The 23,103-nt window shown below is 41.0% G+C and overlaps 4 protein-coding genes across 4 annotated transcripts; 2 read left to right on the top strand and 2 right to left on the bottom strand.

Annotated features, from left to right (window-relative positions):
• Positions 1–1,993: 1,993 nt before the first annotated feature.
• LOC123766109 (uncharacterized) lies at positions 1,994–4,390 on the top strand. Its single transcript, XM_045754973.2, has 5 exons — positions 1,994–2,081; positions 3,123–3,206; positions 3,305–3,793; positions 3,871–4,061; positions 4,138–4,390. The coding sequence occupies exons 2-5, from the start codon at positions 3,141–3,143 to the stop codon at positions 4,262–4,264; spliced, it is 873 nt and encodes a 290-aa protein (XP_045610929.2). The 5' UTR covers positions 1,994–2,081; positions 3,123–3,140; the 3' UTR covers positions 4,265–4,390.
• A 3,299-nt stretch (positions 4,391–7,689) lies between these two features.
• On the bottom strand, positions 7,690–10,452 carry LOC123766111 (uncharacterized). The gene is made up of 5 exons (XM_045754974.2): positions 10,343–10,452; positions 8,836–8,907; positions 8,302–8,751; positions 8,029–8,219; positions 7,690–7,927 (listed from the first exon to the last, which is right to left on the bottom strand). The coding sequence occupies exons 2-5, from the start codon at positions 8,905–8,907 to the stop codon at positions 7,801–7,803; spliced, it is 840 nt and encodes a 279-aa protein (XP_045610930.2). The 5' UTR covers positions 10,343–10,452; the 3' UTR covers positions 7,690–7,800.
• Positions 10,453–14,956: 4,504 nt separating this feature from the next.
• On the top strand, positions 14,957–17,639 carry LOC123766103 (uncharacterized). The gene is made up of 5 exons (XM_045754965.2): positions 14,957–15,063; positions 16,037–16,105; positions 16,224–17,117; positions 17,201–17,391; positions 17,480–17,639. Exons 2-5 carry the CDS (start codon positions 16,037–16,039, stop codon positions 17,592–17,594), a joined length of 1,269 nt encoding a protein of 422 aa, XP_045610921.2. The 5' UTR covers positions 14,957–15,063; the 3' UTR covers positions 17,595–17,639.
• A 3,064-nt stretch (positions 17,640–20,703) lies between these two features.
• Positions 20,704–22,616, bottom strand: LOC123766108 (uncharacterized). Its single transcript, XM_045754972.2, has 5 exons — positions 22,532–22,616; positions 22,321–22,395; positions 21,240–21,805; positions 20,972–21,163; positions 20,704–20,892 (listed from the first exon to the last, which is right to left on the bottom strand). Exons 3-5 carry the CDS (start codon positions 21,402–21,404, stop codon positions 20,854–20,856), a joined length of 396 nt encoding a protein of 131 aa, XP_045610928.2. The 5' UTR covers positions 21,405–21,805; positions 22,321–22,395; positions 22,532–22,616; the 3' UTR covers positions 20,704–20,853.
• Between the last annotated feature and the right edge of the window lie 487 nt (positions 22,617–23,103).

Raw genomic sequence — 23,103 nt, 5'->3', positions numbered from 1 at the left:
GGATATCTAAATTTGAAGCAAAACATTTTATTTAATCTCTATATGCCACATTGAGTTGATTTATACATTTGGGTTTTGTGAAATCACATTGCTTCATTCGATTTCCCTATGATGTATGTTTAATTACTAGTATTATAGCTCTCTCTTTATTGATTGTCTCTCAATTAAAAAGTTTGCTTTGTTATTTCTTTGTCGAATCTACTTTTAAAATAAATATATTTTTACCTTAAAATGCGTCTTTTTATTGATTTAGAGATTTTTCCTATTCAACTATTAAACAAAATAAATAGAACATGCTTAAAAAATCTCGCTTTCTTCAGCTGAAATAAAGTACCAAGTTCTTCTCTATAAATACTTAATAATTATTTAGAGTATAATACATTTATTTATCATTATCAGTTACCAAAGCTGCCGAAATGCACAGGTGGTTATCTTCTTGAGGGTATCTTGAGATGATTTCGGGGCTTTAGCGTCCCCGCGGCCCGGTCCTCGACCAGGCCTCCACCCCCAAGAAGCAGCCTGTGACAGCTGACTAACACCCAGGTACCTATTTTTACTGCTAGGTAACAGGGGCATAGGGTGAAAGAAACTGCCCATTGTTTCTCGCCGGAGCCTGGGAATCGAACCCAGGACCACAGGATCACAAGTCCAGTGTGCTGTCCGCTCGGCCGACAGGCTCCCTCTCCCGGAAGGTGGTTCAGTCTTCACCCTAATCTTGCTTGATGTCTGAAGAATTCATTTTTAGGATTTCCTTTTGTCTGTACTAATGTACAGGCAAAAACTTTCTTTCTAAATTTATCTACAAAAATTCCTACACTTCATAATTTCTCTTAACTTTACCTATTTCTTTTCAACTGTTCTTGTTATAAATACTAAGGAAATTACTTTCATTATTTGCAAACGCAGTGTCTGTCCACCTCACTTTTGGTGTCAACCTCACAACCTCTCCCAGCAATGTGAATACTTAATATCGGTTTCTGTCTCACATTTTTTTAATTTAATTGTTCAGCTGCCTGAGAGACAATGATAAAACACCTAAAATGGCTAATGAGTGCCTGTTTGAGTTTGATTCTACGAAGTGCAAAGCAATGAAGCTGGGAAATGGTCAGATTGTAGGTACTACAATGGAGAGGAAGCCACTCATCGAATCAAACAGAAGGAAACGGTTTGATGAAGGGATGCAGGGATGGAAGGGAGGAAGGGAGAAGGGGGGTGACAGAGCCTCCGAACCTGTTACCACAAGGCCACATCAATCAATGTCATCGGCTACATGCGGAAAGTTGACAAATATCAAAATTGCCTTAAGGAACGAGAAGCAAAGAATCGTTATGGATCTTGTATACAATTTATGTCAGATCAGTTCTTAAATATGCATAGCTCGCATGGAATCCTTTTTCTTGTTAAAAGCAAAACGAAGCTGGTGAAAGTTTAGGGATATTCCACCAAATTAGTCACAGAGCTTAGAGGTATGAGTTACGAAGAAAGACTAAAGGAGGTAAATCTAACGTCCTACGAAGTGAGAAGGAACAGGGTACCCCTGATCACCATATGCAAAATACTCAGGGAATAGAGCAGACGAGGACAGACTATTTAACATGTGCAGTCCGTGAACAAGGTAGTTACAGCCCCGCTCCTCTGCCAGGAAAATCCACTACGGGCTCACAATAGCTCGTACTACATAGATATTTTAGTTCCAAGTAGCTAAATCTATAACAACAACAACAACAACAACAACATCGTGAAGAAGGAGACACAGGTGGAAGCTGAGAATCTAAATATAACATACAGACCTTACAAATAATTGTTTCAATGTCAGGTTAGTGAACAAGTGGAAGACACTAAGTGAAGTGATAGAAGGAAACTTTAAACTGTTCTAAATATAAAATACCTGTATGATATAGTTTGAAAATATTGGCAAAGGTGGGTGGGGGGGGGGGGGTGTGAATGGGTAGTCATTATGAGAAATGAGGGGGAATTTACTCTCTCTGGGGGGCCGAGGCATTAAGGGAGGGCGCCTGGTAGACAGCCCTCAGTTCACACTCAACCTTCCCACCGGAACTTCCTCTGACTCGAGTCCAGTGGTTAGTTTGTGTGTTATTTGCAAGTGTTGGTTACTTTGGTTTTAGATTGTAGGTGAGGGAATGTATTTTTTTAAGCATTCGGTGATTTTTTTTTTTCTTTAACATTTAGAGATATTTACTCATCGGGATATCAGTTATAGGGGGAAATGGTTAAAAGAATTTGGGTAGTACTTTAGGTTTTCCCAAAGGACGCCTTAAACTACACTTAATCTGTTACATTAAATACTCCCTAAAATAACGGCGCAACTCTTGTCGTGCAGTAATTTGCTTTCACTGAAAAGTTTTTTTTTTTTTTTTTCTAAAATAGGTTCTAATGTAATCCTTAAATAGCTAGGTCTTGAGTGGATAAATACTTTTAACATGAGTACCAATTTTACTCAAAGCCATCCCCCTGCATTTTTTTAATCTGGTAATTAAATTTTATAAGATGTTTTTCACTTGACATTGCCGTCTATGGTAAGACATTAAGTAAATCCAAAATATAAAATGGCTCTTGTCCCGTTACTGAAACAAATGGTACCAGATTACTTTGGATCAGTTTAAATTGGAGAAATTGCTCGGTACCTCATTTTGCTGGGCTGTCAATCTCGGCCACCCAGCATGGTGAAAGATATATACAATATGGTACGTATTATCTATCACCCCGTCTGTGTCCAGCTAAATACACATTCACCCCTACGCGCGTCTATCTTGACCCTACCGCCTTTACAATGAGTTCAGCTGTTTAACAAGGCTAAATTTGTTTGCTTTACTAACTTCAAAGCATGACATGGCCTATCGTAAAGGCATTTACGAGTAACTTGAACCTTTATAAATAAGGACGCAAAGGATTTGATTTGCATAAAGCTTACCAACTTTAAATGGCTTCAGCTTTAAAGTTTAAAGTTAAACTTTACTCTTCCTAGTTTTCCACTTCTATATATTTACACGGATGAATAGACTTACTGTCTTCACTAAACTAGTGAATATAGGAAAAGTAGGCCTAAGACTTAATTTTAATTACTCTGAAATGCTAGTTTGTCTAATCAGTAAAGTTTTCAGAGCTCTACCCGCATCAACATGCTGTTTGTGTACGGAACGCTAACATTATCCCTGACACTGTTAGTCCTTGGACAACCTCGTTCGGTTAGTAACAAGTGGTTTATGCTTCGTATAATTAAGTTATAATGATATAATATTCATTATAAATGAGACGGTTTTAATATCTTCTAAAATAATTTCAGTCCGGCACAGCTCCGTATGCCAGCCAGAGCGGTGGACCAGCTACCGGTTCTAGCCAGGGAGCCGGCAGCGGATCGCAGTCTGCATCGAGCCAGGGAATTGGCAGTGCTCAAACTGTTGGTTCTGCTCCTGGTGGTTCTTCGGGTTCAAGTTCTGTCTTTGGTGACAGGTTTGGTAGTGGACCGCACCTTAGCGCAGGCAGCAGCGGTCCAGTTGTGGGAGCCGGGCAAGGCGTAGGCAGCAGTGACAGACTTGGCCAGGGTAGCAGCGGACCGCGCGTTACCGCGGGCAGCAGTAGCGGTCCGGCATCTTACGCTGGTCCAAGGTATGGCAGCCCTCAGGTCAGCAGGGTGGACGCAGTCTTCCACCCCACTGTCACCCAGCTTATCACCGTCGACCGCTTCGTCACCCTGACTGACCAAGCTTTCCAGAGCGTGGCTGTCACCCTAACTTCCCTCACCGTCCAGACTGTCACCACAGGAACGCGTGGAGTAAGTTTAATGAAGTTAAGTGATGTACAAATTACACAAATGCTAAAAAGACAGAGCTTAAACAATGGCTTACACAGGTGCTGCAGACGCCCGTGGATGACCGTGTCGCCCTCCAGACAACGGTACTCTATAGACCTTCTACACTAACAGTCACGCACGTACAGTCAGACTTCAGGATAGTGACGGAAAGGTCTTTAGACTACGTGACCATCACCCACACTTCATACATCATCGTGCAGACTACCTACACCACCACAGCCACCCAAGTGTAAGTTAAAGATATACTTTATGTGCAGTACTAAACATGTTATGTCCTGCCTACCTAATACTTGGTCTTCCCCTAGGTTGTCGTACACCACAACGCTGGTGCGGACCAACATTAACACGAAGAGCACAGCGTTCACCGACTACCGCACCATCACCGACACGGTCCTCGTCCCCGGAGGCTATTATGGCAACCGCCAGTTTTAATTTTTTTGGCATACTTTTTCGTCATGACTAGGTTTAATGTGTTGGTGAACATTACTTAAATGTTACTGTTCACTAGCACTTCGTAACTAAATTTCTATGGGTAACTTTCAATAAAAATATATTCTATTGGATACATTACTACGTACCTTAACTTTTACCACTAATTTGTACGGCAGCTACCTTAACTAGAATACTTCTTAGTATATTGACCATTCCGTGCAGTAGTAAATTATTGAACGGCATTTTGATACCTTTCGTATAAAGCTGCAAAATTAGTGAGACTCTTTTCTTGCTATACCTCATCGTTCTTGACTAAATTGTGAAATTCTAAACATTCGTTGCATGTGAAAAGTTTCTCTAACAAACTTAATGCATATGTAGGCACTCGCATGTCTCAAACATAATTTATTGCCACGCTTAATCATAAAAATCCGGTTTCAATAAAAATCAAAACTAACTAACGCTTCACCCTCCTACGCCAGTTTCTCGAACAATTACGCTAGTACTTGCTTCATTCCCTAGACGCTATAACAGCATATTCACTACCCAACCTTCAGTATACTATGCACATTATCTTCAGGTCTGAAGATAATAGTGGTACTAAAATTAGACCACGAGGTTTAATCCGGAGATGCTCCTATCAATTAAAAGCAGGAAGCCCTAGGAATCCTCGGCATCCAGATCACTAGTCTTAAAGGGTTTCCTTTTTATACTTTTCCTTTCAAATTTTATAGATAAAATGGCGTGATCTTTAGATGCTCAATTTTAACCTACCCGTTGCCACACCGGTCCCTCTGTAAAAATTACTATTCCTCGAAAGCTGCTTTGTTGCACATTATGCGAAAGTATTCGAGCTTCTACTTTAGTACAGGCACAGATTTGGAGTCTGAAGTAGTGGCAACTAAATTTAGCGTAGTGAGTTGTCCTATACAGTTGGCAGGATTGCAGCCAGGCTGAAAAATGTGTAACCCAAGATAGCAGAGAAAATATTGAGTGCAATTGACACGAAGAAAGTAAAGGCTTCCTCCCACTGCATCAAACTCTACTTCAATGAATGTATGTCGGCGATACTTGCCCGACTATTTTTGTTGATGTCGCCCGGTTCAGAAAGTAATTATTCCTACTGTGGCCATGCTTTGCATTTCAACTGGATCGGTGGTACGTGTCACTGTATTCTACGCTCGTTGGAGTTGCCTGTAGTGCTTCACGGTATGGGGAAAGTCTCACGGTTCTACCAGTGCAATAATGTGATTACAAGTAAACTGAGCTTGGTGGCGGATCTGACTAGGCCTGCATTTTCAAAGGTATCAAAGAATTGCCTTCCAGGAGCAGAGTTCGCCTACATGTATGACTTTTTGCTGTTGTAGCAAATTTTTTCCATGAAAGTTGGTGTCGGTATCGAACCAGCATTCTAGGTTTCCAGTGCTGCTCAAATTATTAGTGCGGTACTCTATCTTAGTGAAGTAATAACTTGTACATGATTGATGTTGAAGGGGCAGCTTCTGATAGTATTTCTAGTGAACCATCTAAGCATTTTCATAAAGTTTTTGACCCAACCACCTATGCTTCCTTGCATAGAGTAGACCTTACTGGTTAGCCTAAAAGGTCAAATGTAAATTGCCTCCCTCAAGGTACCTCGGGCAATCTTAATGAATAAACTGGAAGCCTGCACCACCTCCTTTTGTTCCCAGAGGGTAACCTCTCCTTGCAGGTTGGGGTTCCAATTGTCGCCATGGACGAGGGAAGGGTTAGTATCGACTACAGGTACGTCAGACATTGGAGTCTTCGTGGCAAGCTGTTAAAATTGACTTTCCACAAGTGTTCTCGTTGACTGTAATTGATATTTATCGGATGTAATGTTAACCAACTGCAGGAAATTGTATTAACGATAAGAGTGAATGCACGGATGACGCTTTTACACGTCGTCCAATGCGTTTTCTGCAGTTTGCACCATGAATCCGCCGAATTGAGCAACGATTACAGAATTAAATTTTTAGTCCAGCAAGTGACAATCAGCCTCCTTCCCCCCCCCCCCCCAAGAAGACACTGCAGTATACATTTTTATAATTCACTCAGGCATACAAGGAGGATAAGGTGAGAATGGATTTGCAAACCTTTCAGTGAAAACGCAGATTCGTCCTGTCATTTATAACCTCTCATCTTCACTTATGAGAAATAGCATAGCTGCTGCCTCTGACAAACCGAGGTGCACTAATGTAGTTAAAACATCTCTGGAGACCCCCGATGTGTGCTACATTGGACGGATCACGAATAAAGACTTGTCGTTTGCAAGACTGTTATTAAGTAAGTAAGTAATTATCAAAAGAAGGCACCAAACCGGGAAGGCTATGTAGCACCATCAAATACGCAAAATAATCAGAGGGCGCTAAATATCACCAAGGATGCCAATACGAGAACAAAAACGCATAAGGCGAACGATATCAAAAGGGAGACTGTTATTAAGCAACATTAATACAAGACTGTGAAAGATACAACAGTAATCACGCACAGACGATCGTAGGAGGCAGTATTCATTCGGCAGCCAACTAGTAATAAACATATGAATTAGACTTCGAGCATAACTGTTCGATGGTCCTCCGAGTGATGGAACCTGGCAGAGAGCAGGCAAGTCACCGATCCCTAGCATTAATGATAAGGCGAATCTTCACGAGGTATACCCACACTTACAAATGTATAAAACTACATGAAATGTCCATGTAATGCTACATGGACATTGTTACGACCAACAATCTCTTAAACCATCATTCAGGCACGTCCACTACAGGCTCACCATACCCCATGCTACTTTGAACCATAAGGTTTGTCAGCTACTCTGATTAGGATAGCCATGTTAGTGTAACGGTTTACGTGAAGACTAATATGTAGTCACGTCGAACAATAAAAAATGGGCCTAAGCGATCATTTGTTTCTTAGTCCTCCAGATGGAAGACGTTTACGTTGAAGGGAAAATATCGAAAGAAAATCGTCACTGCTGTAGTGTTTTTAATGATAATTATTTACTTCTTACCCTAGGAGGATCTTCATTCGTTTAGTGGAATGAGAAGTTTCCCTAACGCTTTCATCTGCAATTAGGTGCTAGTTGCATTTACATTTTTTTGGGTGCGGGGAAAACCCATAACCGACCTAAAGAGTATTCGCTTTTGGCGATTCTAGAAGTAGGAAGGAAAAACTTAGGAGGGGGGGGGGAAAAAGACGTACACTTAGAGTATAGATTGCATGGCTTCTAATGTACAAGTATACCTGAAACTAATGTTTTCCATGCTTACTGTCCATCAGTAGTCCCAAGGTCACTGACCAACGGTGCATCTGTATGCACTAGACTAATGTATTTTAGAGCCCGTCTGATGGGACTAGCAAGCGCTCTTCGGCAACAACACACATTAAGAGGACAAATGATACGGAAGTTACGCATGTTTAATTTTATTAAGTCAGTTTATATTGCATGGACTGCATTTGAAGCAGTCTTCCGGGTCAATAATAATGTACATATTTCAAAGAATAACAACAAGTCGAGGCTAAAACTGGCGGTTGCCATAGTAGCCTCCAGGGACGAGGACCGTGTCGGTGATGGTGCGGTAGTCGGTGAACGCTGTGCTCTTCGTGTTGATGTTGGTCCGCACCAGCGTTGTGGTGTACGACAACCTTGGGTGGGGGGGGGGGGGGGGAGGGAGAAAGCATTAGATAAATAGTATATTTTCTATTTTAACTATTTAATATAGCACTGGAGACCAGCATGTACTTACACTTGGGTGGCTGTGGTGGTGTAGGTAGTCTGCACGATGATGTATGAAGTGTGGGCGATGGTCACGTAGTCTAAAGACCTTTCAGTCACAATCCTGAAGTCCGACTGCACGTGCGTGACTGTTAGTGTTGAAGGTTTGACGACTACCGTTGTCTGGAGGGCGACACGGTCATCCACGGGCGTCTGCAGCACCTGTGCGAAGTTATATTTAGTTACTTTAAGATTATCAGTCTTTACCTCACTCATGGTTACCCCAATATAACCAAGTCCTTACCCCGCGTGTTCCAGTGGTGACAGTCTGGACGGTGAGGGAAGTGAGGGTGACAGCCACGCTCTGGAAAGCTTGGTCAGTCAGGGTGACGAAGCGGTCGACGGTGACAAGCTGGGTGACAGTGGGGTGGAAGACTGCGTCCACCCTGCTGACCTGAGGGCTGCCATACCTTGGACCAGCGTAAGATGCCGGACCGCTACTGCTGCCCGCGGCGACGCGCTGGCCACTACCGAGTCCCTGACCAGCTCCTACAACTGAACCGCTGCTGCCCGCAGAGACGCGCGGTCCGCTACCAAGTTGTCCAAACCCGTCAAAGATTTGGTTGGAAGCAAGAGATCCACCGACGCCCTGGGCAGATGTATCTGGTGAGGCAGATGGAACGCCTCCGACTTTCTGACCAGAAGGAAGAGGTGCACTGCCAAGTGTTTGACCGCCATACGGAGTTGTGCCGCCCTGAAGAGAGTAAACATTAGTCAAGTCTCAATTTTGTTAGTAAGCAAGAGAAGCGGCACAATTAAAAGTTTTTCCGGTACTAACCGAGCGAGGTTGTCCCAGAACTGCCACCAAACATACTGCCACGTACGTAAGTAGGGTGACACGTAGATACATCTGGGGGATATTTAATGCAATATTTTAGAGTAAGCATTTTTAATATAATTGAGGTTTTGCTTAACACTTAAATATTTAAACATTTAAGACTTTTAGATTTGATAACTAAGCGTTTCAATTGCATAAACACTTAACAGTTAAGAGCACATCTTTCTGAAGTTTCGTGCAGAAGGAGAAATCTTAAAGCGAAGTTAATATTCCTAGTTGGTACATTTTAACTATCATACGCAGCCATGCTAATTAACCATCACCATTAGAGCAATAGTTGGATACAGGGCTTTTAACACTTACGGTTTCTAACCTACTTTAATATCCAAGACTTGACTAGTTTGTATTGCACTTTCTCCAAGCATTCAAACGTTAAACTAAAGAACACCATTTATAACCACTTAATCATACACAAATGTACAAGAGGGGCTGGATTTGTTTATGCCGAGTATGAACCGACTAAACAGCCAGCCAGGCAACCTGAGTACCTTCAACCCATTCATTCTCCATGGAATGACCCTTACAATCACTAACGTTCTCACCCACATGCCAGCATTTTGAGTTTACCAGATATATCGAAGCTCAGTGCGATCCTATTTTTACGTAGTAAGGAGTCTGGCAAACCCATGACTATAGGTCAAAAGTCAGTTCCATATTACTACAGACGAGGTTACAGCTGCTTAGTTAATACAAAGGATTTTTCAAACATTTCAGAAGAGTGCTCAAACAAAGATAAACCTAGTATCCTCGACTAGTCATTAGGCCAATAATTAGAAGTCACGGGGTCATGTCTGGTAACAGGGGTTATGTATCAAGATCTAGGTGGGCGAGAAGCAAATTACAAGCAGAATATCCTGCATGTACTTTTTGATAAATATATGCTTTATGTATTATTACACCCTCCATACCCGATTATGTATCTAGAAACTATACGAACAAGGGTGGGGGGAGCAGAGGATGCCTGGTTTACAGCATAAACTTTTGGGTCTTTCCTTCGAGGACGGGCTGTTACATGGTACTCAAAACTTATTAGTACGTTTTGAACACTTCCTGAAAAACTGCTTCCCTGACCAGTTTTTAGAACCACAAATTATTCACCCCACGTACTAGAAATACTCTACAACAGGAACCTAAACCCTTAACCAGTGCCCAAGTGTATACAATGTAGTAAATGGTTATTTGGCAATTCTAGGTTTCTAAATTAAATCGGGCAACACGCTATTTATAGTACTATGCAAGAAAAACTAGATTATGGTAAAACCGAATTCGTCGAGCAAATACTCTAGACGCCAAGACCTCTCCCCCAATGAAGTAGTAACTATCAAAAGAACTCTTAGAAAACTAAATATAAATATCTCTTTGGTACAAACTCTCCCTTTATCACTATGTGTTGCTACAATATACAGGCCAAACATGACAACATAAACTAAACAACCACAAACGTAACCTTGGAAAGGAAGTGTTGAAGGTGCTAGCAGTACTGAGGGGCGGAACACACTGACTACCTTCCTCTCCTCTGCCCCCCTCTACACCTCCTGACCACCAACAACTCTCGTTTTCTTTCTCGCCGATTCCCCACAGCCAGTTATTGTTAACAACACACAGAATACAATTGCTATTTGGGTTAAGTTAACAAATGCTAAGTTACAAGATATTTTTAACGTGATAACTATTTATTCACGGCACTTGAGAACAAAGCTAAGTGACCCATATTCACCAGGTAGTGACGTTCGGCTGCCTGACGCAGCCACACACACGTCCCTCGACCCAAGAATTGGAGATATAATATCTGAAAGCCTAGGTCATGACCTGCTAAAGCTACCTTAAGTGTCTGAAATAGTTAGTACCATTGCGCTTTTCTGCTAAGTCCCCCGTTGAGAGAACTCGGCTTGTAGGAAAATAAAGGTGGCAATATCTCATGACGGGAAAAATCCGTTAATTTTTTTTGTAATTCCAATTTTTGGGACATTTTCTAGAATAATACTAGACCGATTTCTACACAGGCTTGCCAAAAGAGAACACAAGGGACGGGATATGTGAAGTGAGTACATGCATATATGGCTTCACATATAATACGTCAACTCACCTGTATCATGCTTTCATATTTACGTGTCATATATACAACCTGTCCTCTCAACTAATACGTCTTATTTTGTATGTTATGGTCCCCCAAAGTACAACATATAAAGTGCTATGTGAAGTAAAGGCTGACCCTTGCCCCAACCTCATCCTATATTTGCTAAGGACTATTTACCCCTAAAAAATTATATTTATGACTCATCAAGGATTCATCATACATTTACGTGTCTACTTACGAAACCAGTACATCTTTCTACAGTCGTGGCGGCTTACTCTGTCTTTATTTAACGGTTTACGTGCTCCAAAGAGCTACGAGAATTTCAATGACAATAATAAACATGCGTCGTGAAGCCTCTGCGTTCATAAAGTATTTAATAAGTACAGACTAAGCTGCCAGAGCTGAGAAAAGATCTACAGGTTTCGTAGGTTGACATGTAAATGCTTTAGGAGTCCTTGCATTGCAGGGCCACTATCTTGGGTGTGGTTAGGTGTTTGAACATGTTGATAAATGATTGAGTTTGGTCCCACACACCTGCCATATTTTTTTTACTAAATTCATTAGTATCTGTTGACCAGACCACACATTAGAAAGTGAAGGGACGACGACGTTTCGGTCCGTCCTGGACCATTCTCAAGTCGATTGTGCAGCTTAATATCTGCATGTGTGATGTCACTATAGTCGACAAATCCACTTTTGTTCAAAGTCTTAAGAAATATATTGACCATATAACTTGGTTATAATTGCCTTAATGCCTCTTGCATTAGTGAATGAATATGTACAGTTTTTATCTACCGATTAATTGGGAAATGAAAAAGTTTAAATTTTCAATGTATTTTATTTTATTATTTAGAAACAGTATAATATCTCCATCTCTCTTTCCTTCCTGTCGACGTGGATGTGATATTAAATTCTTCGTCTACAATCTCTCGGGAAGGAAATATGTAATATTCGCAGGAACAAACATTATTTCAATATTTAGTTTACGTTTAATGGTATAAAGAACAAAGGTAACTCAATGAGCTGCTGTTCTATAGATTTTGAATTCAAGAGCCTTTGGAGGAACTATTGAAGAACAGGAGCCTAGATTCTGTCTTAATATAGATATATATTATCTTAATATATATCTTAATACAACGTCGCACCCGTCTATTATGAGATAACATGCTATTATGAGATAACAAAAGAAGACTAGTCAAAAACGCATTCTATAGTCCTGTACTATCGTACGGTTCTGTGGTACAGTTCTATACTATATTTTACTATAGTATAGTACTCTGGTGTAGTACTAAGATGCTGTACTATTGCATAGTACTGTAGTGAAGTATTATAGTACACTGCTATAATACTGAGGATTACTAGACACCATACACCACATTTTATATGGTGTATGGTGTGTGACGCCATACTCCTTTGCAATCATACTTTACATTTATAATATAAAATAAATTGAGGTTACTGAAAAAAATCAGTAGGAGCAATGAGGAGGATTCCAACCTATGCACTGGGTACTCGCAAGCAAACGCCTCAGACAACTACACCACCACATGATCAAAAAACAATGCAATCTGGGATTCAGCTGAATCTTGTAGGGTTCCTGAGGCTTACAATGAAGCATAAATAGTTAACCTGCTTATGCTTAACCTAAATCTTATGTTAACCTAAGCATAAGCACCATAAGTTAACACCTAAACCAGTGTTTAACACAGTACCCCGATGCACTCTGCCTTGTAGGCTAGGAATTCTATCTTCTACTCATCTCTTTACATGTACAAAATAAATCACATGATGTACCAATGAAAAAATATGATTTTCTCATTGATACATTTCTATGTGCCTTGAGATTAGTGTTAAGAAGTTGCAGAAGTATTACCAACAACAATAACTGAAGAAGTAGGAGCAGAAGTCAAACAATTAGTAGTATTAATAGCCGAATGTACTGAACATGTGTGTACTGAATATTAAAAAAATACAAAACTATATTTGAAATAGTTTTATAAATATTTTCATGACGTGTTCAAATTATTTTCATATCGTTTCGAATTGGCCATTATTTCACATTATTGTGCTAGTACAATGAGTCTCAACCCGTTTATTAAAAATAACAGGCAGTTGTTCCTTTTGAACGACGCATGCGCAATGGCCATGGTTATTGACTTTGTAAAATGCGGAAATTTTGTGTTAAATCTGGTTATTTTACAAGTTATCGGATTATTTGTATATTATTCGATTGATACAAGTATACAAGTTGATACAAGTAACGAATTACCAGGTAAACGCCACATGTCACCTGGTATATAATAAAAGCTTGTATGCTGGAAGCCAAGAATATAAATTGGCTCAATTCAGGAGCCACTGGTAACCTGGTACAATTCGAGAGCCATCTGGTACGAGCCACGAGTTGCTGTGTACATGTAACAAGTTTACGTCGCCTAACTCATCAGTTTGTTGATGACTCGAATCACCTGGTACAAGCCACGAGTAGCTGTGTACTAACTATCAATCACAGTACTGCACTAGTCCCCAAACACAAGCCCTGAAGCACATAGCATAATCCACGAGTTATTTTGGGTTAATCACGAGAGACAATTTGTAAAATAACAAATCATCTTGTACAATCTGTTCAAGTACAAAAAAGTCACATCACATTAGTAACGTGCCACTTGGTATAATGCAAAGGTAAATCTTGAGTATTTCAGAGTCCCTTCTGCAACTCTTGAGTGCCATTCTGTAAAATAGGAATCTGAACCAAATAGGAGTCCCCAAGCACAGGTCACTGGAACAAATGCAAGAGCCACTTAGAATGAATCAGCGTTCACTAGGTACAAAAGGCACGAATCTCAAAAGTATGGACAGTTGCGCTTAAATCTGATTGGTCTTCGGACATAATATGAAGGACACTCGACTTCAATCGCTGAACAAGTCCCATGAAATCAGGATATTTCGGACCTTAACGTGTTAATCAGCTTGGATATTTTATGTAAAGTTTGGTAGCCTAAAAATATCAGGAACTTACTTCATTCCCGTTGGCTTCATTCTCGACTCGGGTTCGATTCCCGGGTGGCACAGAAATAGCTGGGGGACGTTTCTTTTCACCTAATGTGTCAGTTCACCTAGCAATAAATGGGTTTCCAGGAGCTGGGCAACAATTGTGGGGTTGAATCCTGAGGAAGGTCAATTGTTCGACCTTGTGGAGCGACCTTGATTTAAGCCTGAAGTAAATATGTATACACACAGGCGTCCTGTCCTCGACAACGAGAATTATTATTATTAAACATATCAAAAACAATTACTCAAGAAGACTCAGTCAGTTTGACTAGTTGCTGTGTATTCTTTATGTCGAAACAATTGTTGGGAAGAGTTACTGATGCTAATACGATAAATGAATCACTTTTATCATTCGCCCAAGTCATTTTCCACGTGTACAGGCTTCGAAAACTCATAAATCAAGAATGAGTCTGGTTGCACATTAATTCTAAAGAAAGTAACTATGATAAACCTCAAGCTACGCCCATATGCTGTGAGGGGGGGTTTCCAATTATGTCACATGTGTGATAGTACACTTTGGATTCTATGAGAAAACTCTATTTTTCTTTACTTGGGTTTCCCTAATGGAGGCAGTTAGACAAAACAAAATTTATTAGTAAACATTTCGATGGGTAAAATTGTTTGACCCACGCATGACTTATGTTTGCCATGTCAAGCAGGGCGAATGTCTGTACCCTATTCATAATGGCCAAATTGCATCGTTCATTAAGGGCAGTTTGCTTAGCTTACATTCGACATTAGGTTGTTTTTAGCGAGAGACAAAAAACTTAAATTTTAGCTTAAAGATCCAACCAAAACAAAGAGAATTACATACGTGAACTCAAAGCGTTATTCTGAACGCGTCACGGGGGAGGGGGGGGGGGGGATGGGATCTGGGGGGTGGGAGGGAGGGATAAGGTGGGAGGGACCAGGTGAGGGGGTTGGGGGGTGGGGAAGGGTGGGGGGAGGGAGTGAGGCAGGTGTTGACGGGCACGGGCAGGGTACTAGGTGACCAGTGCACTCCTCACCTTTCTAGTAATAACGGCAAGGGGAGATATCTCAAGGTTTGAAGAATATTACATTTTTAATGGTCGTCTTATGTCTGCTATATGCTTTTCATTTATACAAGTGGATTCTGGAAAAGGGGCTTAAATATTAAGACTAATAAGCTTTGATTTTTTTTGTAATTCGTTGTGGTGTTACCCGCCCTTAATTGCTTGTATCAGTCCCGTCAATCGAGAAATAGAGTACTTAAGTACTACAGAATTAACACTGATTAATATTTGATTAACTCTAGTTAAAGAATTTTTAACTCTAAACAAAATATATCGCTATTTTGCCTCGGCGCCACAAAGGGTTTTTAAGTACGTATTACTTGGTATACTATATGGATTTTAACTTTGAGTTTTATATATTTCCAAAAGAAACTAGATGGAAAATTAAAAATTGTTACCTTGCTGCTACTAAAGTGTAATTGCTAAAATACTTAAAAGTATTTTGACACTTTAAGAGACCTTAAAGGGAAACTTCCAGCTGTCGCCAAAGTTTGGTGGCATGGCACTTTAAATCTAAAGTTTTGAAATTCTTAACTTACTGTAGGTGCCATTTGATAAACAAATGGCAATATAGTCTAATATTGCACGAAGCAAACTTTTTAATACCTCTTTAAACACGCCTTGACCTCTTACCTCGTCAAAGCTCTTAAATGCTGCTTGCTTTACCTAATAAAGCATAGCTTCTCTATAAAACCTTCTTTAAATTAAATTTTTCTGGCAAAATTTATTGCAGCTAAGCAAAAACAATATATTCTTGCCCTCTACACTAAAAACATAAGACAGCGTCAACGTTGTCTCGAAGATCGAAAGATTGCTAATTTCTCTTCATGCGGAATTACCCTTCACCTCCCCCTTCCCCCCCCCCCCCGTATAAATTACTAAATTTAAAATAGTTGTGCATAGTTTGCTTATTACACTGGGTAAAACAGAACGGCTTACTACTCAAATGCTTGGAAAATAAAATATTGTGCTTAAATTCCAGATGTGGTCCGTTAACTTACTACTAACTACTCTCCTCATTGGTGTGTCTAGCCAATATATCCAGTTACAGGTAGGTAAAGACATGATTTAAGATGTCACAGATGGATTTTTTTTCCACAATTTGAAGTTAAATAGACCAATTACTCAAACTTCCATCACTTTATATTACGCCCTATGTTCTGTTTCAGTCCCCAGACACCCGGCCAAATTCTGGCATTTCTTCTTCTGCTGCAAGCAATGCACCTACGAATCTTGGTCTCCCCCTGAGCCCTGCAACAGGGGCACTGCAAGACTTCCTAAGCATTCGTCGTCCTGTGATCTCCAACGTTCCAACCAGTGGCTCTAACGTCGCCTTCATTAAAGGTGGTGACATAGATTCATCAACTACAGGGCCTTCACAGGGCGTTGGTAGTATAAATGCCGGCAGGTACATCGGTCAAGGTGTTGGTAGCGGTTCTGCATTTGTTGGCGGCTTTGGCCAGGGTGTTGGAAGCAGTTCTTCGGTTAGTGCTGGCTTTGGGCAGGACGTTGGAAGCGGTTCTTCACTTGGTACAGTCTTTGGCCAGGGTGTTGGAAGCGGTTCTTCTGTTAGTACGGGCTTTGGCCAAGGCGTTGGAAGCAGTTCTTCAATTGGTACCAACTTTATTCAGGGCATTGGAAGAGATTCTTCTATTGGCAGTGGCTTTGTACAGGGCATTGGACACGGTTCTTCGGCTAATGCTGGATTGGGGCAAGGTATTGGTAGCGGATTCTTCGCTGGTGCAGGATCTGGCCAGGGAGTAGTTGCGGGGCAGGCACCTAGTGCAATTTTTGGTCAAAGCTCTGGTAGTAGAACTACAGTATTCGGCAGTGGCACATTAAATCAAATAAATGTTCCTCGTGCTACCAGTGGCTCGGGTGTTAACGTTGTAAGGAATGTTGGCAGCCCTGAAGTTAGAAGAGTGGACGCACTCTTCACCCCAACTGTCACCCAAGTTATCACCATCGACCGCTGCATCACTGTCACCGACCAGGCCTTCAACAGCGTGGCCGTGACCCTGACTTCCTTCAGCGTGCAGACTGTCACCGTGGGAACACGCGCAGTAAGTAGACGTTGTAACACTACTGATGGTATGCTGTTAACTAATCTACGTTAGTACTAGCATTAACTAATGTTTCGTCACAGGTGCTGCAGACGCCCGTCGATGATCGCGTCGCTCTCCAGACATCGGTGTTTGTCCGGCCCGGAACCGTAACATTAACGGAGGTGAAGTCTGACTTCAGGATCGTAACGGAGACTTCTCTAACCCACGTGACCCTCGCCCACACGTCCTACGTCATCAGCCAGTACACCTTCACCACCACGGCCACCCAAGTGTAAGTTGAAAACTTGAGGTAAAAAAAAAAAAAAAAAAAAAATTACTTGCTAAATTGTATAGTTTGGTAATTATTCCTTTTATTTCAGGTTGACGTATACGGCTACACTTGTTCGCACAAACATCAGTACCCAGAGCACTACCTTCACAAACTACAGGACAGTGACTGATACGGTGTTTGTCAACGCAGGCTACCATGCATAATACTTTGTTCTCGCTTTGTACTCCTCAATAAACGCTCTTCGAACTCTTGCCTGTTTTCATCCTCTGAATGTGTGGAAGATGAATTTGGAAGTAATCAACTTGGGTGGTAACTAGCCCTTGGAAAAAGGCCTGATTTGAAGCCTAGGATTGCAAAGATCAAAATATTAAACTGCACGAAACTAGGGTAGCAAATACTGGTGTCGCTTGGGAGACTTACTGTCCTTTAACTGTAACTAGGCTGGCAGACATGTAATACAAATTACATGTACTTTCACAAAATATTGGTACCCTCGTTAAGAGGGAATATTAAGCTTTGTTTAATGTCAACCCCCCCCCCCCCTCCTTAATATATAAAGGGCTGCAACTGTTCTTGGTTTCAGTACCGCACCATATATAGAAAGGAGACATCATTTCTTCCAACGAATTTCACAATTTTTTAAATAGACTACAACCACAAGTTTCAAGACATCATTTCTGAGACTCGTATATTACATCATATAATAAAGAATTTGGCTAGAAGGATTATCCAACATGTTTTACTAAGTCAAATTTCCCCCAAATATAAATATTTAATGTTTGCAAAGATTTATAAAATCAATAAATGATCTTGAAGTGTTTTAAGATTATTGTAGACGGCGACTTACGCGAAATTTACATCCTTTACGTAATTGAAAAAAAAATTGAAATTGTCACTTGGGGGGGGGAAATAAAAAAAAAATCAAACCCACTGCCACCTGTGGTTGGAAGTAGACTTCAAATTTCCTCACTTGCATCTTTACAGATGACCATACGTTCTGTAAGGTGTTTCTAGGTAATGTTTTCAAATCGGCTGATAAATGGCATTTGAGACATCTGAATTTCTTTTGGGATAAAATACTTTACTATTGTGATAGCTTAGTCAGACACTTCAGTTGAGACTTGTTTGACACTTTTTAACCATTTTGGAAAATCTTCGACTTTTTTTTCTTCCCTCCCTATATTTGCTACAATGAGTTGGGATAGTTGTACCAAATTTTATATGCAACCACTAAAGTTTTAAATACTCCTTTTTCATTTATCACATTTTTCCATAATATGCCCCCCTTGAGTGCTTCATTGACTCTTTAAGTTCTTATTTTGGAGTTAATATTTAATAATCAGGGCAAAATAAGTTTTCGTATAGGGGAAATTTACTAAGAATCGTTAAGTATCTGAAGGGGAAAGCACCGGTATGTGTAACAAACGGCTTTGGCCTGAAATCTTCAACGTTGATATGGGGCTTATAAAGCAATGTTTAAATTTTAAAGCTCCCTCTGAACACAATGCAAGCATAGACCTGGTCTCTTTAAGTTTCGAAAATACCCCGCCCGTAGTGTCCAGCATCCTGGAACACATTTGTCTAAAGGATAACGAGGTGCGCTGTCAGACATGTGCTCCTACAACATTACACAACTACATATTTTAAGTGAGGATTCGTGTAGTCACGTTAATGCGTCTGCGGAATTGTGGGCTGCCTACGGGCAGTAGTACCCGCATAGTTTCTATCCGGATAAATACGATGATTAACTGTGGTTCTAGTTTTGTGTTGCCTTATGTTTTCAGCCAAGTTATTTTTGGGTAAAAATGCTCTAGTGGTTTTTTTTCTATTCATTGTTAGCTATGCTCATTTTCTGTTGTATAACTGTTCCTGATCTACAGTTTCAGTTTCTTTGTACATGTGAATGCTGCTGTTTTTGTTTCCCAATTTATAAGTTGCCTCAATAAAGGCACGAAGCTACAAGTCTGGAGCACCAAGTGCGGTATATTCGAGGTGGAAAGTAATTCACTATTGCTACTCTAGGGTTTTAAATTTTAAATTGCTTTAACTGTTCGGGGTCATTAGCCACTGGGACTGCTGATACCCGGACAATGGCAAGAGTTCCACGTAGCTCATTCAATTTGGTGAATTACATGCAAGGATTTGCCATTAAATTATGCCAACGTTATTGCAGAAAGACTTTAAATTACCTAGCCACAAAGACACCAAACTGGGAAGATTGTAACCTAGCCGCAGAAACTTTTCCCAAATGGTACAGAGGCCGGCCTCTGCAGATTCCTCTATGGGAATACTGGGTTGAAGCTGTGGTACACCATAAGATTGGGAGTATCAAATACCTTTAAACTAGGGCTTTAACCCCTTAGTCTCGTCTGCCACTGCTTACGAACTACCCGATGAATGGGGAGGGAGGGGGGGAGGAGTGGCATAGATAGCGAACTCACCCTCTGTTCAGGCAGTGCATTATTATTACCCCCTTAAGATTTATTTAACGCTTTGGTCCTAGATCAAAGAGGTGAACCTTTACTCATTTAATCCTTGGGTAGGTGCTACAGTCGTCCCAGCTTTGTATTTGAAGTAATGGCAGACTACAGTTTAGTTAGTAACTAGAATTACCTCTTAGTCTTTATTGGTTTCAAATACCAGGACTAATTTTAACAGCTAGTTTACACCTCAGACCACAAGTCATCTTTAAAGTATGGTAAACCTTGTGCAAGTAAAATAAACTCCATTTGATGCAGTTTATGTACATAGGAATCTAACATTTAATTTGCGTCAGGTATTAAATACGTATCTTGTTAATCTGGGAGTACATACCAGACGAGTTAGATTTTAGAAAACTAGAACAAAATGCCCAAAGCCAGTAATACGCACAGCATTAACTAGGCAGCAATCTAGTTTGTTTACTAATCAAATTCCAGGGCTGGAGTTACACAAGTACTTACATTTAAAGATTTGGGAAAGACGCACGTTTGTAACAAGTAGTCTTTACTAGCATGAAAACTTCCCATGCAACCGTTACCGATATAAACATCCTCCCAGTACTTCTGAGCTCATTAACCAATGGTCTACTAAAGCCGCCAAAGAGAAATTTAAAGAATCGCAAGTGCTTGCTTAACTAAGTTATTCTGGATCCAGGATTTCCCCCTCCCCCTAGTACTATGGGACCGTAGTATAGATTTCATGTTAAAACCAATTCCTGCAGATTTTCCAGGCGTAATCTTCAAAGCCTTGTTGATTTCAATAATTCAATGGCGATAGTTCCACAACATTCATACGTAACAAATGTAAAGCGTGAAAGTAAATACACTGAAACTTCTTTAAAGCACTTTATTGGGTCTAATATTACAGTTTATGAAGCATTCTTTGAAGTCTTAAGACTGTCTGAAACCATAGTAGCCTCCAGGGACGAGGACCGTAGTCGGTGATGGTGCGGTAGTCAGGTGAACGCTGTGCTCTTCGTGTTTAATGTTGGTCCGCACCAGCGTTGTGGTGTACGACAGCCTGGAGAGATAAATTTTATTAGATTACCTAATTATTAAATAGGCTAGCAATTGCAACACAGTATTGTGCCTTTACTTACACCTGGGTGGCTGTGGTGGTGTAGGTAGTCTGCACGATGATGTATGAAGTGTGGGCTGATGGTCACGTAGTCTAAAGACCTTTCAGTCACAATCCTAAAGTCTGACTGTACGTGCGTGACTGTTAGTGTAGAAGTTTTGTAGAGTACCGTTGTCTGGAGGGCGACGCGGTCATCCACGGGCGTCTGCAGCACCTGTGTAAGACATTGTTTAAGCTCTGTCTTTAGCATTTGTGTAATTTGTACATCACGTAAACTTCATTAAACTTACTCCACGCGTTCCTGTGGTGACAGTCTGGACGGTGAGGGAAGTTAGGGTGACAGCCACGCTCTGGAAAGCTTGGTCAGTCAGGGTGACGAAGCGGTCGACGGTGACTAAGCTGGGTGACAGTGGGGTGGAAGACTGCGTCCACCCTGCTGACCTGAGGGCTGCCATACCTTTGACCAGCGTAAGATGCCGGACCGCTACTGCTGCCCGCAGTGACGCGCGGTCCTGCACCTAATCCCTGATTAGTATCAACGGGCTGACCAGATCCTACCACAGGACCGCTGCTGGCTGAAGAAACCCGTGGTCCGCTGCCAGCCTGACCAGATCTGTCACCGCCTCCGAGGCTGGAACCAGTCACTGGACCGCTGCTTCCAGTGCCAGCGTGACTGGAGCCATCAGAAGAACCGGCGTCCTGGAAGGGGTCGTCTAATTCCAGCACCCTGGCTGGAGCCAGTTTGAGAGGGCCTCTGTTGATCAGGGTGCAATAGGTTAGCACTTCCTGCTGCTGGCGTCCCTCGTGCCTGGCTTCCACTGAAGATACTTCCCAAGCCAGCATAACCAGAGCCAGGCTGGAGGGAGAGAAGTTAACTAGTTGAAACTTGCGGAATTCTTCCGTCTACGTTAGTGTTAGAGAACCTTATGGCTTTAAAGTAGTAGTAACTAATTATTGAGGGCCATTCCGAAATAAAGTTTTAGCTCTTTGTTATAAAAGTGAACAAAAAAATTAGTTACTAAAATTTTAGTAATTACTAAACTTTTGCAAGACTATAATATAACGTTTAAATGTAATTTTACTAGCCGCCATTGAAACTTTTGAAGGTGCCTCGCTACGTTTTATATAGTTCGATTGAAAGCGCGCGGAATGTACTTTTAAAAGTTAATATTTTAAATTCGTAAACAAAGTAAAGATATTAATTTTTAAAATCTGCGAAATTAATGTGAAGCTTTAATACCAATACAGGTTAAATATTAATTGACAAAGTTTAGGTTTTTAAAATCTATAGATTAACAAGGTTAAACTTAAGGGAATATATGCATATACAGGTTAAAAAAAAAAAAAAAAGATTAATTTCAGTATACTCACGGAACCAGGTTGAGCGGACACTGATAATACCAGTATTGACAACACACCGCACACTAGAGCACAAACCCCAGACATCTGGCGAGTAAAACCAAAGTGTTAAATAGATATGTTACCTTAATAAAATTCTCAACTTACATTAACACCACAACAACCTGAAAAGAGATAAGACATTAAATATTTGTACACCAATATTTCATAAAACTACCCAAACCTTGAAGATAAGAAGGATGAACTGCTGCTACAGTCAATGCGAGTGGAGTGACCATTACATGAATGTAGGGCACCTCATTGTCTTCGTATTCCACCCCCCCTCCCACCCCCAGCCCCCCCACCCTTTACATGGGGGGGGGGGGCGGGAGGGGGGGTGGTCGTTGGGGGAAGCCAAGACATACATGCCGCTCTCCACATCGTGACATGCCAGATACCACCATAATAGCGCCATCTATTGACCGTGTCAAACACCACCGGATATTGTATATATCCAATAATATCCCCGATATTCTTTGATCGTAACTCAAGTACTCTTTCTTTATTATTTTACCGTTCTTATTAAATAAATATGTAGATTGCTTCAGTAACTAGACTTCGTTAAAACTAATTTGCAGCACTTATAAAAATTAAAAGGCTTATTTATGTTCTCTACACACGTATACAACCACCGCATCACACAGTTTCAAGTGTAGATATGATAGAGCCCAATAGGCTCAGGAACCTGTACACCTGTTGATTGACGGTTGAGGGGCGGGACCAAAGAGCCAGAGCTCAACCCCCGCAAGCACAATT

The sequence above is a fragment of the Procambarus clarkii genome, chromosome 9 (genome assembly GCF_040958095.1).
Source record: "Procambarus clarkii isolate CNS0578487 chromosome 9, FALCON_Pclarkii_2.0, whole genome shotgun sequence".
Classification (NCBI taxonomy): Eukaryota; Metazoa; Arthropoda; class Malacostraca; order Decapoda; family Cambaridae; genus Procambarus; species Procambarus clarkii.
The sequence above is the reverse complement of the archived record's forward strand: the minus strand, read 5'-3'. Positions and strand labels throughout refer to the sequence as shown.